Below are 17,326 nucleotides of genomic sequence, written 5' to 3' on the forward strand. Positions count from 1 at the left end.
ACCACCCGTTTGGGGCTTTTCGCGTGCGGTTTCTTCCCTCGCCCACTGGTCCTCGCCCCGTAAAACTTCCGTCGGTCCTGCACTTCAGCGCCAGCGACGATGTGCAGCTTTCGTGAGTGATCTACCGACTCGTTGTGGACGGCCGGCACGGAAACCGCGTAATCCGGGCGTGTGCGTTCGTACTTCTCGGACCAGTCCATCCGGTGGCGCTTGAGGGATGCGGTTGAACCAAAGCCGGACTGAAAGTGTCGATGTTCCTGGTCGTCACCCGACTCGATCACAACCACATCCGACGGGAACATCATGGCCGACATGCGCTTAGGGAAGATCTTCGGTTTCAGCTGGCTGTAACCGTGATACACCGTGAGGAACTTGTCCAGCTTGCAGGTAAATCGTTCCGAGTCCAGGGCGAGCAGCCGCTGACTCTTCTCCTTGGCAATCTGAAGGACTCGCGTCGGTTGAATCATTTCCACTTTACTTTCTCCGGTGTGTCGCAAGAATCTCGGTATATTCAGTGTTCACCAGTCGACCACTCCACAAGTACTGCCGGGCAGGACCACCAGGCAAGCTATATAACTACTACACCCTGCGGACACACCTGTTGACGTTGGCGGGTAGCTAATTTTGGAGGCGCAACTATTTCCTTTCGCTCTCCACGGCACGATTGAGTAATACGTGGTCGATTTCTTTGGGTATGGACAGAGACACGGTTGGGTAATGGCAACCACTAGAACGGCGTGTGTTACGAACACGGCCAGCCCATCGAGCGATACTTTACGTCACGTCTGCCTGTTAAGTAATCCCATTACCAACGGATTGTCCACTTCTGACAGGTTGCTAATTAGCCAGGCCTGCCGCATGGGATTGTGCAAAATTCGCGGCAGAATTCCGACGAAGTGTCTATCCTGGTACTCGCTGCGTCTTGGCGGAGTGGCGGATTTTCTTCACTCCTTACTTTGTCGGCTGGATCGTATCCTTACCCAATGTCGCCAGGGTACTGAACCCTTTCGTTGTGTCAATAATCAGTACTTCAACGGATTCTCCGTTTGGTTCCCGATTGTGTCGAGCGTGAAGGATTAAACCATATGACGTCACATGGTTGTACCAGACACGGTTGAAGGCCTTTGAAATCGTCCACTGAAGAGGTAATATGGTTGAAAATGCTTTTCAATGTCAATGTCCAAAAAATATAACAGCAAACGCAAAGAGTAGTATATAAGCAACAAACGTTGTCATATCAATTTTTCAATTCATTTCGGTTTTATTTTTATCAGGGAATGAGATGAACTTCATCTTTTGGTTTCGTCATTTTTAGTTCTTCTTTTAAATAGCTGGTTTCATTTAAGATTGTGGTTATTTAGCTTATTCAATTTTGGGTTTTCTTGTAGCGAATTGTAAATTACAAAATCCAACCTTCCACTTCCCTTTTCTCTCTCTATCTCGATGCTATGAAACAGGTTTCGTTTTTCAAACTCTACATTGTTGTGTGTGCTTGTTGGTGTAACGTTTTAATTTCCGTATGCGGCATGTTCTCGACAGACAGATTGTTTGGGTGTAGAGGGGGACATTTTGGGTGGTTAGCTTTTCCCCAACGTTTTGTTATCCACTAACTTCTTCAGGGTCTTTGTTGTAAAAAAATAAAAATGGAACGATCTAAAGAATCAACAGTCATTAGCAAAACATCGACCATTGGGGAAATCTTTCTATTTTCATACAACACATTACTTTAAGCTGTGTTCGCGTTGCTGTGTTATTCCTCAGTTTGACAAGATCATCATTTTTTGTCTGGTGGAGACAAACAGTTTTGAACACCGTTTAGCTATGCTGGCGTTGGTTATATGGCTTTCCAGAAAAGCACCGAATTGAGGCCTATCATGTTTTTTTAAATTGTAATAATCTTTGAACATGTTGCTCAATTGTAGTGTAGAGCGGAGAACTAGCATTAAACAACAAACAAGAAAGTTACAAACGAAACATAAACCAACAGGAACTAAACTCGTTAACAGTGTCGATGGTAACGAACTTTTTAAACTGTTTAAGGTAAAACATTTTGTATAGATGTTTATATTTCCTGCCATCACGTGCGCCAACTGTTAACAACAAGCGGGTTGGTTTGATTTTTTACTCTGCTAGCTTTCATTTCTCGATTGACTAAGATAAATTTGATTGAGTTTTATATCAAACTACTATTCACGTGTGGCTGATGTGTGTGTGTGTCTGCGTGTGTCTGTTTGGTAAGGTGTTTGTAGCCCATGTTTGGCCGCTGTAATTTACTAGGTAGTAAACGACTATCATTTTTATTGTCACATTTAAAGCTACATTCTTGGAGTTTCGGTATATGTCTTTCGATATTGACGATTTAGTTCTCGTTTGTTGTTTTGTTCTTTCGAGGTTCGGACTCTGCTTGTTTCTCATTTCCTCCCTTGAGCTCAACGTTGCACGCAACTGCATTTGCGAGCGGTTGTTTTCATTTCTCGTTGTAGAAAGAAATTGATCTAAGTTCTATCATAATCGACATTCTACGTCTAGAAGAAAGTCTAGTAAGTAAATTTGACTTGACTATTCATATGTAAATGCGATTTTTTGTTTCATTTTAAATTACTTGTTGTAATTCGTTTTAGAATCTTTGCATGCTGTTTTTTGTTTTGGGCAAACGTTTCGTGTTCCACGAATTGTAGTTTTTTTTTCTAGCAAAGCCGATGCAAGGAAAAGAATAAAAACAAAATTCTTTAAAGTAATAAGTAAGAGAAATCAAAAATATATGGATGCTGAAAATTAAGAAAAGTAGGAAAAAGTTGTGATAAAATATAAAAAATGCATAACAAATCATAGTAGTATACCTTTTTTCTATTGTAGCTTAAATAATACAAAATATTTAAAAAATATTATAAACATTGCGTTCCAATTGCCACTTTTTACATAAAAAATCAATCATATTTGCACAATTGATGAAGACTTGATGTATAGGATAAGTACGCATTGCAGGACTGTATTGAACAGATGGGCTACGAGTAAGGTTCTTCCAGGGCACTAAGTACAGCGCTAAATTGTTGACTATTGTTTCGATGGAAAATTAGGCAAAGTCGAAGCTACTTCGAACGCACAGGCTAAGTATCTGCCATGCTTTGAGTGCAGCTAGTTTGAATTTATAAATGTATAGATTAAAATGTTCTGTAATCTTTCTCGCATACAGTTTTCTCTCTCATTCTGACTCGTGTACTCGTTCAGTCATTCGCCACACTCACCCACAGCATTGGCTACTAACAGAACGCCACTAGTATAATGACACCTAGCTGTATAAGTAATCTAAGCCCAGCTGAAGCAATATCCCGCCTGGGATGCCGCCGAGGATCAAGCAACGGTTAGGCTTTATACATTAAATATATTCGAGCGCTGTCCTTCGTTTGATTTCATCGTATCGGTTTTGCCGTGTTTCAAAGATATCGTTACTTGGTAACGGACATTGGGGTTCTTTTTAATTCGTGTTGAGAATTGTAAATACCGCACAGTCGTCTCTTTTGTCTCTCATTGCTTTTTTGTTCCTCATTGCAAGAACAATCGCAACCAATATTTTCAATATGCTATTTCTCATCCTTTCGCGTTAAAATGTTCTTCCGCTTGAAATTATTTAATCCTGAAAGCTATCGATCATGCTAGAGCTACCGGAACGCGTTTGCTAATTAGTGGTTTATGTATATAGATTCGATTATATCTTCCATCTCGAACGAAGGCGCACTCCCAAGAATACCCAACGTGCATTCTTCTTACTTATTGTCGTAGCGCTTGACAGTGACAGTAAATTTCACCGGACATTTCCAGTAGTAAGCCTTACATTTTTGTTTTTTTTATTGTAAGCCATGAGTTGTTTCTTTTAAATTATCTTCACACCTCGCCATAAGACTTTCTCCCTGAACACTCGTTTTCTTATTGTCACGTTTGCAGACGGTCTCCGTACCGGCCATCGATGTGTTTGATATTTGCTATGGTTAGTAAATTTCGTATCGGTTGTTAGTATATTGTTTTCCTTAGTAAAAAACGAAAAAAAATCTCTTTCGATCGTAAGCTTCCCGATCTCAAACGGCGCTTAGTTAGTGAAGCTAAGTTAGAACGACAACAACATGGCAAAGAACGGGGGCGTTTGAAGGGGAGTTTGGAGTTTTTTTTTAATTTGTACGATATGGTTCTATAGTGTTGCGAGTGCTGATAGTTTATGCACAAGTTTGTATGTACTTTTGGTCGATTGGGGGTTTGAGTTTTTGATCGAGGAACGATGATGAGCCTACGAATATCTTCTATATAACTTTATTTTTCTAACAAAATAGTGTTCTTTTTTTGTTTGTTTTGTTTTGTTCATTTCGCGTCGATATACTTAGATAGTCATGGAAGTAGAACGATGCCTAAAGTGTTCAATTACTGATAACAAGTTTGTACTGATCGAAAATTGATATAAGAATCTCTTTGAATTCAATTACATTGTGGGTGTACAGGGAAAGGATACGTTCGTAAACTTTTCGACTTACATCGTCAGGTAGTTAGTGCTTTTGTTTGGTTGTTTGTAAGATGGGGTGAGGAGAAGGGGTGGGGGGGGGGAGGGAGGGGGGGGAGATGGTAGATTAAACAGTTAGAGAGAGAAAAAGAGAGAATGTGTGTGTGTGTGAGCGCAAGATAAGTGGCTCTAAACTAGTACAAGTACATATAGGAAGTATGAGATTGTTTCCCGCGGGGTGTGGAGAATGAAACAAGATCATATTCTCTTAAAGGATTTCATTCAAAAACCTCCGAAAGATCGATTGTTATCGGAACAGGCTAGATATACTGTTTTGTTTGGAAGATATGTCGATTTTTTGCGATCCATTTGTTTCTTTTCTTACGAACACCGTTCATCACCGCGAAGGTTTCCATCTATTACTACCGCTTCCAAGTGACTGGTCACTGGTATTCTGAACTGTTTTCCTCCAGTCTAATAGACTCGATCCTTTAAGGACATTTAAACGCTATGAAAGTTTAAATTATCGAACCGGAACGAAATGCAAATATTTTTTCTAGCTGAGTGGTCAACAAAAACAAAAGTCTCTATCGATAGAGGCTAGAAATAATTGATCTTGTTGTATGCATGTTTTTTTCATTGCCATTTTTCCGTAATGTTTAATTGTTTTCATTTCTCCTCACGTTTACCTTATCTCGTTCAGACTACTGTTTTGCTACTACTTGAAGCATTGATTATAATTTACCATGTTCTACTTTCCATTACAATTTATTGTTCATTTTATGATTTTTTAAATCCACTCGTCCGCTTTCAAAAATAATTGCTCCCCGATCGCACCTCGACTCTCTCTTTCTCCCGGCTGCCTTTTGATTCTGCATGTGTATATATACTATAATCTTTATATAGAGTTCTATATAACTTCATATGCTCTTGGTAAGCAGGATACGATCGGAACGGGTGTTGAAGCCTACGTTCGGGGGTTTGCTAATTTTATTTTGTTTGTTAAATTTTTAGTTTCATACAATTGTTTTCTTCTACTATATAAATTATTGTCGCACGTCTCATTACACCTTTTAAGGGTTGAATTTAAGGAGTTTGCTCGACCGTGAACACCCACACGCACAGAAACATGTACTATACACAGCTGTGTTTGCACCTGGCATCCTTGTGGCTGCGTCGACCGGCTGTAGTGTTCATTTGCTTGGCAATTTTACACATGTTTTGCATTTTTGTACATTGATTTTAGACGATCCTTTTCTGTGATCTTATTTTACCGACTGGACGAGTTTATTCTGTACAATTGTTTGCCTAGGTCCTTTTAATTGCTTCACCTATTTTTTTTACCGTCCAGGAAATTATAGTTCCTAGTTGATAATACTCTTAAAAGCACATGTTGCGGATCGTCTTTCACTAAAACAAAAACTCAAATACCTAGCAACAACAAGTGAAATGGTTCGATATTAGGAACACCGGGTACAACCGAACGCAGCGGCATACGAATTGGCCTTAGGAGATTCTACGCGCTAATAAATGCTCTGCGACGTTCGAACATGGGGCGATGGAGCGTACGAAACGGGATCCGAACCGGAAGCCGCCAAGGATTACGCGTTCGGAACCATGCTTCTAGTCTTCTGCTAATACTTGTGCGTCGAACGGAGTTTTATGTACATCCGCGAGTGGGAGGTTTATCACACCACCCTGTGTTTGCCTGTCGGGGGCCCAGTCTAGCTGCTGAAGAGATTCAGATACTCCTTGTCGATAGTTTCTGGTTCTACTCCAACCGAGTTTGTTTGGGGTTCGTTTCTTAAAGTCGCCAGTGTTTCTCTACTGTGTGCACCGTACGGAAGCCTCCAACAGGTTATGGTCAGTCCACGTGAAGTCAGCATGGTACCCAGGCGGCGAACGTCGGCAAAGCAACGGTCCCTTAAATACTATACTAAATACTCTACGTGGGTACCCATGTCTCATCGATTGATCGTCAGCGTTCGCACGTAGCGCGGGTCCATCTCCTCCAGGTCGCGGCCACGGGTCTCCGGTACGACCATGATGACGAAGAACAGGCCTACGCAGGATATGCACGCGTACAGCCAGAACGTCCCGTGAAGCCCGAGGTAGTACTGGAAATTGGACGTAAGAGAATTAGCATATGTTTTGCAATGGAATGGGTTGCAAAGTGTTTTGAGGGCCCGCCTTACCTGGAAGTCCACGAACGTCTTGACGCTAAGAAACGCACAGAAATAGCTGAAGCTTGTGGCGATGGAGCTACCGATGGCCCGGTACTCCAGTGGAAAAAGTTCTCCGACCAGTAGCCAGGAGATCGGTGAAATGCCGAGCGCAAACGCTACCGTGAAGACGAGCACACACAGTAGCGGTATCCAGTCGTTCTGGCCGGACACTTCACTCACATCCGCGAGCAGCTTGTTCGCCTCACCATAGTACACGCACGAGCCGAAGCCGGCCAGAGCTAGCGACATGAAGATGCTACTGACGATCAGCAGTGGAATGCGACCGACCGTGTCGATCAGCAAACCGGACAACATGGACGCGAGCAGCTGTACGAACCCGACAGCGATGGCCGCCCCGTGAGGGTTCATACCAGCGAACGTCTTCCGGAAGATGGTGACGGCGTAGAAGTTGAACGAACTGGCGCCTAAGAAGGAGTGGAAGAAACGTTTTACAATCGCGTGGAATTAAGGTTGGATGATGGCATACTTACCAGTGAAACGCTGGAAAATCATCAGCCCACAGGTGATGAGGATCGGTTTGACTAGGCGAGCGTTACGCAGGACTGACTTGACGTTCGAAACGAGCGCCTCGAACGATACCATCTCTAGATAGTACCGGAAACCTCGGCGTGGCTCCCCGGGCATGGGAAGGGTGTGGGCGGTTCCATTCTCTGCGGAAGCGGCGGCGGCTCCAGTTCCTACCGCACCATTGACACCGGTAGCTGGCGTGGTCGTTGTCGTTGAACTACTGGAAGTCATCCGGTTGAGGAGGTTCATGCGCGTCGTACGGACGTTCGAGCGGATTGTGTCGAGCTCGAGCTCCACATTCTTGTGTGGCCCCCGGAGCCATTGCAGAGAGCTGCACAGGAGGAAGACCAACATGTGGATGAGTTTAACTGTGCCCTCAAAGAGCGATGCGAAGTAAGATTACCACTTACCGGTGTGCTTCGTCGTCGCAACCTCTTAAGACTAGGAAGCTCGGTGTTTCCGGTATATAGATCACAGATATGAAGAGCATGATCGGGGCCGCTGCGATCAGCATCGCCAGCTGGCGCCAGTCGAGGTACGCCCCGAGCAGGTAGGAAATCAGCATACCGAAATGGCCCGCAATCTTCTGGATGGCACTGAGAAACCCGCGGATGTCGGGCGACGCGATCTCGCTCACGTACACCTGCGCCACCGACGACACGATCGCACAGCAGAACCCACCGACGAACGCGGTGAAGAACATCGTCTCGACCGACTTGGCGAACATCGTCAGCACCCACGAGATGGAGAAGGGCAGCGACATGAGCGTCAGCACCCGCTTCCGGCCGTACTGCATCGCAAGTCCGCCGAACATGCCACCGAAGAGGGCCCCGAGCAGGGACAGGCTCGCGATCCAGCTGACCTGCTGATCGTTGACGGAGAAGTGCGTGTAGTTGCCCCGCTTCACATGCTGCAGCTCCTGGAGGTTGTCGATGGCCGGGCTGGAATAACCCTTCCCAAGTCCTGCCGCCAACGGGCCGAGTGAAACGGCCAGTGCTGCGATTATCTGAAGCAGAAAACGAAGCAAAACATAACTTAGAAACGAAATCGTGGTCGATGAATCAAACGCTGTGAGTTGCGCCTGCAAGGTATACTATCCGCAATGCATGACGCCGTGAACAAGTGAACTTTTCCCATCAATTCAACCTATTTTGCTCATTCGCAGAAATCGTTAATCCTTATGGCGCCAGCCTCATTTTTTTACTACTTCCATGGAACAATGCATTGTAATCATCGCGCATTGTAGTTACGACTGACGCCCGCTTTGGAGGTGAAAATCGATGGAAAAGAAAGCTGTCATTATGGAAATGCGAATGATCAATCAAACGTACAATTTTTATTCCGCCGGCGCTTCGGCGTTATGAAGCGACACACACAGAAATGGTAATGAGTTCCCCGAACAAGGGAAAAACACATTCTATGTATGGAGCAGCCCAAAGAACGCCGACCGCTGTGACCATCGGGAGGAGGGGACAATTCTATTGTTGAAAGTGCAATCCCCGCTCTGTGGGCCGGTTCGTGCATTAGAGTGCATCGGCTGCAATTATGTGTGATTGCACTAATTTACCGTTCCTGCGTGGGACAGTGACAATGCTAATGGTCACATTCCCGGATGTATGGGAATTCCGGGGACGTTTGGTGTTGTCGCAAATAAAAATGGGTGGCTTTCCGAATGTATTACGTTCCACAGAAAACCTACGCAATTGGTTACACTAGGAAATTACTTCACAACAGCTGGAAGGCTTCTAGCCAAACCCGTTCAGATTTTGTTGCTCTTAGTCGTTATTTTTCCATTCTCCAATTGTCACTTAACATAAATCCGCAATTTTATGTTATGTCGTTAAAAAGAGCCCGTTACTCCCGCCCACTCATATCATCTCTAAAATCACCACCGTTCTATGCGCCGGCTCGCTGTGGACCGGTACACGTCGAGCTTTGGAAAATGAATTACTGTCAATTATGGAAAATACACAATTTAATTTTAATTGGAAAGCAGATTACCCTATCGTCGAGGCTGGCGTGAAACAAGCACTCTCCAACACCTTGATCGGGTGTTTAGATAGCCAGGTAAGCCGATAGGTCGCTTGTTCTAGTCCTCTAAGCAAACACGACATGATCTGCATGTCGATTCCGGCCTGGAGAGATAGCGAAAAGCCAGGCTTGTAAGTTTGAGTTTGATTTATGCCCTATCATGCGCTCGTATAGATGCGGAAGCGATTGAAAAAGGTGACGACATGTTTTGCTTAATTTTATCGCACGTTGGAAGATTGATCGATCGAAGGGAACTAGTTTTTTCCCCGTTATGCGACCGATAGATGTATTATGCTGCATTGGCTAGCTGGTGAGCAACGAGTTCTCGCCTTACCGGTCACATCCCATACTACTTGAAGCTCTTTTAAAGATTTCATTGAATTGATAAAATATTTTATTTGTAGTTGAAAACGCATTGGCATTCGGTCGATCCTATCGCTGTAGTTTATCGTTTCCATAAAACCGGATAACATGTTCGTTTTAATAGCTTACATTCTTAATCTCATGCTGGGCTTTTTTCATGCTTCTTCTAGGAAGTAGCTACCGTCGAGTTGGCAAAGCTATAAAACAAACCTAATAGGTTCAGAAACCATTGAACTTTGGCTTGAAAAATGTGACTGGAACCGGTGGAGACTATGAATGCAAAGACTTGCCGAATCTGCATACGCCAATGGCATATGGTGTAGGGAGGTAAAAACCACACCATAAACTCACCTCATTAAGGATAGTCGTAGATGTGTTGCAGCTTTAAAACAGAGATTTTCTTGGCGGGCCCTAGCAGATAATCTGATTTTTTATTGCTACACCCCAAGGGACCGATTAATTGGCATCTTTACGGTCTTATTAACATGAAAAAAATGAAATAATCCCTAGCCTGTGCAATAACCAATCATGTTCCTCAATTGAGGACTTAAAAGAAAGCTGGTTATAACATAATTTAATATTCTCAAACTATATCAATTCTGGACTGAATTTACGACGCATTTATGGTCGATTAGTGTGCTTGTAATACTATCCTGGAACCAGGACCGGACCTTCAGCGGAATGTATGACGGTGCCGACCTTCGTGGCAATCACGAATAACTCGCGACACCGAATAACTAATGCTCCTAGACACCAGGTACACGGGTCGGTATGTTAAAAATTAGCAAAGTATGTAAGCGCATTGGGCTTCGTGTTCATCTTGCCACGGTCTCCCCCACCCAGCGCCAGACGGGTCGGCATGGCTTGCATATTCCGCGGTCGCATATCCCTATTTTCCCAGGCTCGCTAGTCCTCACCGATGGTGGCAGGAAATACACACGTGCACTGTGGTACGCGTTCGATATGAACCTCCATTAAATATTAATTAGCTTTTCATAACTGGCTCTGGTGCTCTGTGTCTATGTTCTCTTGTGAGGTGGAGGTGAGAGGGTGTACAGAAGGGGCGCCTATGGCTGATACCGCGTGTACGTGTTGTACGCCGGCAGCAACATGGAGCACACGGCACAGGCTGCCCACGTCAACTGCTCCCACAGCTGCAGAGGGTGGCTCGGCTTTAATTAGGCACTACATCTCAATCGTCCCCGTGGCACGTCGCGACACTAGAAGGCGACGAAAATTCCTTCCCCCTTCTTGCTTCCCCACTGCAGAGACCCCAAAGGAGGCAACCCCCAACGGAGCCGATGGCAGACAGTGAATCGGACTGTTGAAAGCACTATCTAAACATGTGTGTCCAACCGGTAGGAGTGTGGTTGGAGTTCTGGCCGAGGCCCAAGTCGTGAAAAACTGCAAGGAGACCATGGTGGCGGCCGGGTGCGGGACCGAAGAACAGATTGCATAAATTATATGCTCGGAATTTTATTGACCGTGGTCAGCAGCACCGGGTGTCTCTGTTTGGGTCAGAGATACAGCTATGTTGGGGGTAGAGGGAAAGAGAGAAAACTTAGATGAAACTAGTTCCCACGAGTTCTGTCCAGTGTTTTTCAGCACTGTGAGTGAGCTGAATGTTTGCTAATTTTATGAATTTATGGAACACCTTGAATCAATCAAACCCTCAGGTCCGGAATCGGCCAATAATCTTCAAATGATTTGGTTCCACAAACATTTTGGGTATTACGGTTTATAGTCCCCTAATCGGTTCCAGTCGTAAATTGCATCCTTTTGCGAAAAGAATCTTCACCCAAACACTTTTTTTGGTGAGAAGTTGCCCATCTTTTAGGTCGCATAGCGTAATAGCGCAAGAGTTATGGTTCGCCACTTGGACGAGCCTGTGGCCACATTATCGGGCAGATTCATCTCTTTCACCTTCATCATACTAATCACGCCATCCTGTGGAGTGGATACCGCTTCAGTTCCGTCAGGCATACCATTGTGTTGCTGTCAGACTTCTATTAATTATGAAGCTACCGAAAGGTGCGCCCTCCTGCCGCGCGTTGATGGTGGAGGTAACGAGGGCACAAGCCGCCCTGGCCAGATGGTCCACGGAGCGAAAATGGAACCGCACCGATTTGCTACGCCGATCGGAATTCGACGCAAAACTTTTATTTATACGACAGTCGCTGATTACGAAAAACTCGCTTTCGGACGGGGCTTTTTATTCGGAAAGGATAGATAGCGTGTCCACGCAACAGGTTCGGGGCTTTTGGCCTTACAAATTTTTTCTTGCCGTGTTTGTGAGGAGAGCCTCCTGGTATGCAGAAAAGAAATCTCTCGTGTGGTTAGAATACCGGTTTGAGTCTTTGGCGGTGCACCAGGTTGTTGAGTCGTTGGTAAACCTCATTGGATCGATCGTTTTCAATGGCGTCGATTCTTTTTTACTTTTCTGTTCCACCGATCACCGATCAATTTCAATTATCAAGATCAATTTATGAGCGATTAAGGCGGAAATGTTGCCGCCGATTTTTGCACAGATTAGCCGACTACCAGAAAGCGTCCACGAGCAAAGTGCAGTTCAGTCCTCCGTCGCTCAAAGCGATAATGCGTGATTTGAATTCAATTACGCACCGGCCGAGAAGCGGACCTGACACCTTTACGGTAGAGAGAGAGAACTGTGCCTCCCTGATTGGCATGCCGGGGCAGACATCCTGTCTCGTTGCTTTGTGTTTCGATTCGATCTGTGTCCGCTTCAGAGAGTTTGAGGCAAACATCGATTCGGCTTCCTACGATACGCACACCAGCCCGCCGACGGAAGATAGTCCACTGTGCAGGCAGGGTCCGTTCGAAAGCACTGTGTGTTCTGTGCGTGATGTCCTGCAATGAGGCGCACACATTATCTGCTTTCCTTGTGCATGATTGAACCCAAGGCCTCGTACGGCGTGAGTGGACATGCGAGGGGTGTCGATTTTGCATATTAGCCGACCTCTGTTCCATGGGATTATTTATCTCCGATTGTATTTCTGTCATTAGGTCAACCCTCTGCTGTAGGTTGGTAAGGTACGAACTTCCTGGTTTTAGAGAGGAGAAACGGCAAAGGTCGCGCACTTCGCAAATATGTATGCACGCAGCGGATGGTAATGTGACTGTAGCAACTGTGCAGGTCAGTGAAACGGTCGATATTGATGCGAGTCAGTGTTTCTTGATCAGTTTCGGTTGAAACCTCGGCCTGGTTTACTCAAGGCTTTTATTTAATTTAAATTTGCTATTTAATGAAATAGTTATGTCACAACTCGATTGTGCTATGATAACTTTTGCTGGAATGTTTCTTGTAACATATCCTTGAATAATATTAAGCCAAAAAACCTCCATACCATTCATTAAACATTTTGAAGCATTTCACTAGTTATATTATGCATGAAAACAGATTTTCATTACCAAGCGCACTATATTTACTGTTCTTCATCTTCTTGGCGTAATGATCATCTGTTGGTCATACCTGCCCATTTAGGGATTTACTAGACTTTATTCCCTTTGTATGTTTGGACAGTCAGTCCTTTCGTTCAGAGGAGGGTTCGGTTCCGGTTGGGTTTTGAACCCACGCCGTCGAGGATCGCGGACCTATTTGCTATTAGTACCGACAAATAAATCAAAAATTTGCTTTCCGTTTATTTGGGGTCTTAGAAGATGCAATTTTAATACATTAAACTGTGGGAGAGGGTTCAAATGGTAGTGAAATAATTAACGCCGGCATAAATTAATGTTGTACTCAATTCTTTCTTCAATATAAAGAAGCGCCCATGTTTCAAAAGTGTATTCTGTGAAATGTATATGTTTTAAATGTGCATTGACTAAAATGTTATTTCGTAATTCACACCAGATGTTTGATTCAACCATCTGATTATCTCATCCACATCTCCTACTGAATAAATGGCATTCTATCGATTGTTTAAAGTCAACAATCAACTATTGCAATTTCAACTTCGCCCTCCAAAAGCTTCACCCATCTACTTTGAGCAGTTGGAAACATCAAATAAAATTTTGTTTAACAAATATAAAATTATAGCTCAACGAGTTGGGAACCACTGGCATTCGAGTGAACAGCCTGCAATCATGGAAATAATCTAAGTTCATGCCAACCTCAGAACGACAACAACTTCGCCAGCTAGTATCCTGGTCGATACGTTTGTGTGTTTGCCATCCTTCCTTTCCACCTCTTCCACGCCTCCTCCTGCCTTCCCACTCACCTGCGTAAAATGGTTGGCCTGCGTGAGCACACCGAACGCTCCCAGTCCCTTTCCACCGGTCGAACCGGCAGCCGGCCCTCGTCGCTGACCGGCCTGTCCGGCCGGAAGTATACTGGCACCCCGCTGCCCACCCTCGCCACCCATCAGATGGCTGTGTTCGATGATGATCTCCTCGCGCTGCATCTTGCCGGCTGCGTACTCCTCCTGCTGGGCAAGCAGCTGCTTCTCGGACAGTATGAGTCCCGGCTGTTTGTCACCGGACGATGTTGGGTGGTGGTGCTGCTGTTTTCCCTTCATATGTTGCGGCTGAACGCTCGATTGCCGCTTCTGACCCGGAAGGTATTGAGTGTAGTGGGCCGGTCCGTTGTTGCTGCTCGGTGGCTGCTTCTGGTTGAGCTTGTTGTGTTGCTGGCCGGTGGTGTAACCCTTGGTCGAAGCTCCACCAGCGTGGTGTGGTCCCTCCCGATGGTTGTAGTACTTTGGCCGCTCGCCACAGTACCCGGCGGAAGGAGGTGGTGGCGCAGGGTCCTGCTCGTACGGTGGCACCGCCACCCGCGGTCCAAGGTCCGGATGGAGCGGGGGCGAGATGAGGATGTTGTACTGATTTTTCGTAAAGTTCAGGCTGTAGTTCACGTTGTACGACGAGTTACGGTCGATGCTGTTGGTGTTCTTGACGCTAAGCGGCGCACGGTAGTTGCGGGTGTCGCACGCGTTGTTGTAGTACTCATACTGCTTCAGATCGTAGATCAGCGGGTGGCGGTGGGCCGTCGCCGCCGATGTTCGGCCACCAGAGGTGCTGATGTTGTTCTTCAGGATACCACCAACGAGTCCCCGGCCTCCTACGCCGCGATGTTGCTGGTGCTGGTCGGTGTGGAAACCGCCGTACAGGGTGTTCCGGGCGCGCACGTAGTCGTAGTTGTTCAACCGCTCACCCTTGCTCGGGTGCAGTTGGCCACTGGACACGGCCGACGCGTGGCGTAGCTGCTCGGGTTGGATCGAACCCCGGAGCGGAACCGTACCGTAGCCGTAGTCCGCGTAGTAACCGGTTTGCGACGACGGGTTCGAACCGGGCGGGTCGAAGCGAAGCAAATTTTGACCGTAGCGGACGGCGTCGACGGTGTCGTAGGCGTCCTGCTGCTGAGGATAGTGATCCACCGGTTTCACCAGCTGGGGCAGCTGGCCGTGCGGTTGCAGGTGCGATATCTGTGCGATTTGGCAATGCGGGGAGAAAGAGAAACGAACGAATTGTATTAGACATTGCGAGACATTGCCCTATCATATCAATAGCAGCATAATCCACTTAAAGCTGGGAAGTTTACCTAACAATCAAAGCAATAAAAGTCACATTTCCTCCGGTAGCAGATACCACTGTGAGCCATTAGCTGGGAAAGTTGGCGGAGGTTCGCTAAATTGTACCCCGGTGATAAATTGGAAAGGCGGACAGTTTCTGCAGATATGTTTGCTATAAATCAACGAGTTGTAAATGTGTCACCGTATCGCATTGAGTGATGGGTTCATCGAACTTCCTTGCTTGAAATGCTTGACAAACAAATTCCTCCTACAGGAACTCACAGGAACGGAGCAAGTAATTCCACAAATCTGTAGTATTGGCACGAACGGAATGCAGGATTGGTTTGAAAAATTACACTTCAATCTATAAAAACATCCAGAAGAGCGAGGATAAATTGTGATCTGTTATGGAGGAATTGAGAAATTCCTGACCATTCCTTGGAGTCCATCTTGATGGCGGTCGAGAGTTTAAAGTGGGTCACCATTGCTCGTGGAGTGAGTTGAAATCATCGGGAATGATTAGAATCTTTGCAATAATTCTTCGCCACGTAGAAGGGAAGGAAAGAATGCAAGTGAAAAAGGTCTTCCCAAAGCGTATCTTGATGTTCTCGTGAACGTTGGCCATCAGCTACAGCGACAATAAAATGTGATAAATTTTTGATTGCCACTGGAACTAACCACTCTTTCATTTACATCTACTACCGGTGGCATACTTGTGGGGTTTCGGGGTGAATTTAGTCCTTCCCCTGACCTTGTGCCCTGGTGTCCTTGCTGTTCAGTGGTAAATGTTCTTCGGGTCGGAACACAACCGTAGCAGAAACATTTATATGTCCACAGCAAACACCTCCCTACCGCCTCGCAGATGTTGCTCGCCTTCGAATGGCGTTCGGTAGATATGTTCCACTGCACCCGACACGACCGATGTTGGTGTGTGTGTATATGGTGTGATTTATGCTCGGATGGGCAGCCTCCCGTCAGCGTCAAGTGTTTTGTCGGACGACATGGACAGCTCAACTCGAGGGTTCGGTGGCTTGAACCGTACGCGGTCCGGAGTCACAATCGCTAACAAATCGTCCTGCGAAGGCAGGAGGAGTGGTCCGGTGGTGGTGGAAGTCAAGAAGTGCACAGTGCACTTTAATCAATTGTGCTGTCCTTTTGAACTGATCCCACTTGCCTGGCAGGCGCCAGAAGTAGGGGAGCCGTCTAGGTTGGGCCATGAAATTGGATACGAATGAACGAGCGACAGATTTTATTGGACACTGGATGGCTGGAAAATATTGCCCGCTCTCCCGTGTTCGGCGTTGTTTCGTTTTCTAAGATATTTTTCATCGTAGCTGAAGGTAGCTTTTGTTATTCACCCGAGGAACGGAAGGCCATCGCGGTGGGAAGATTTAATCGTGATTTTAATTAGTTGGCAAGATCCCTGAATTTGATTTTTGGAGGGCATAATAACTCTTTTGAGTCTTTTAAAAATCATGCAACGAATGAAATATTATAAGCAGCACAATTGTCATCTAATCTGATTATTCATTTAAGTATGTCTTTAAAGCTTGGGCATTTAAACTTCAATTTAAATTAGAATAAAAAACTAGGAAAAGTCTAACCATAAAAACTTAGTTCTCTCAGCATAATCCACATAAGTAACAATAAAACGGGTGATGTCTAATTTTTGCGACTCATATTCCCACGACTCATCGTCTCCCTCCTGCATCTCCCAAGTGGTAGCAAAACGTTCCATCAGTTCGCCTCGTTAGAGTTGCAATTTTCAACTTAAAGTGCGTTCGTTTTTTTTCCGCTCGCTTCATTCATTTTTTGCCCGCGTGCTGCTCTTCGCTTCAATTAAACCATTCGGAGACGACAAACCCGGGCAGAGATAAACGGACCGTTTGGAGGAGGAGTTCGTGCCTATAAAGCGGCCCGGTGATAAAGTGTAAAACGGAATAAGACGCAGGCGGATGGTAAAGAAAGATGCGCCCGAGAGTTGCCTACCAGCAAACCAATTGAAATGAATTAAATCGTTTGCGAAAAGGGACCCGGCCGGACCCGTACCGGGTAATGTGGCGTAACAAAATTATCCCGACCGGAGTTTTCTTCTTGCTGTCACCCTCGGCTGGAGCTGGAGTTGAGTGGTAGGATGAGAAGGTCGGGAATTGGCGGGGAGAATT

General features: G+C 45.6%; 1 protein-coding gene across 1 annotated transcript in view; it reads right to left on the reverse strand.

Moving 5' to 3' along the window:
* Positions 1–6,450: 6,450 nt before the first annotated feature.
* Positions 6,451–17,326, reverse strand: part of LOC131266223 (uncharacterized) — a 72,925-nt gene continuing 62,049 nt past the window's right edge. The window contains exons 2-7 of the mRNA XM_058268635.1: positions 14,229–15,074; positions 13,872–14,117; positions 7,650–8,245; positions 7,203–7,570; positions 6,682–7,136; positions 6,451–6,603 (exon numbers count right to left, since the gene is read on the reverse strand). Of these exons, the coding sequence (XP_058124618.1) occupies positions 6,451–6,603; positions 6,682–7,136; positions 7,203–7,570; positions 7,650–8,245; positions 13,872–14,117; positions 14,229–15,074 (2,664 nt within the window). The remainder of the gene's footprint in view (positions 6,604–6,681; positions 7,137–7,202; positions 7,571–7,649; positions 8,246–13,871; positions 14,118–14,228; positions 15,075–17,326) is intronic.

The sequence above is a fragment of the Anopheles coustani genome, chromosome 2 (assembly GCF_943734705.1).
Source record: "Anopheles coustani chromosome 2, idAnoCousDA_361_x.2, whole genome shotgun sequence".
NCBI lineage: Eukaryota > Metazoa > Arthropoda > Insecta > Diptera > Culicidae > Anopheles > Anopheles coustani.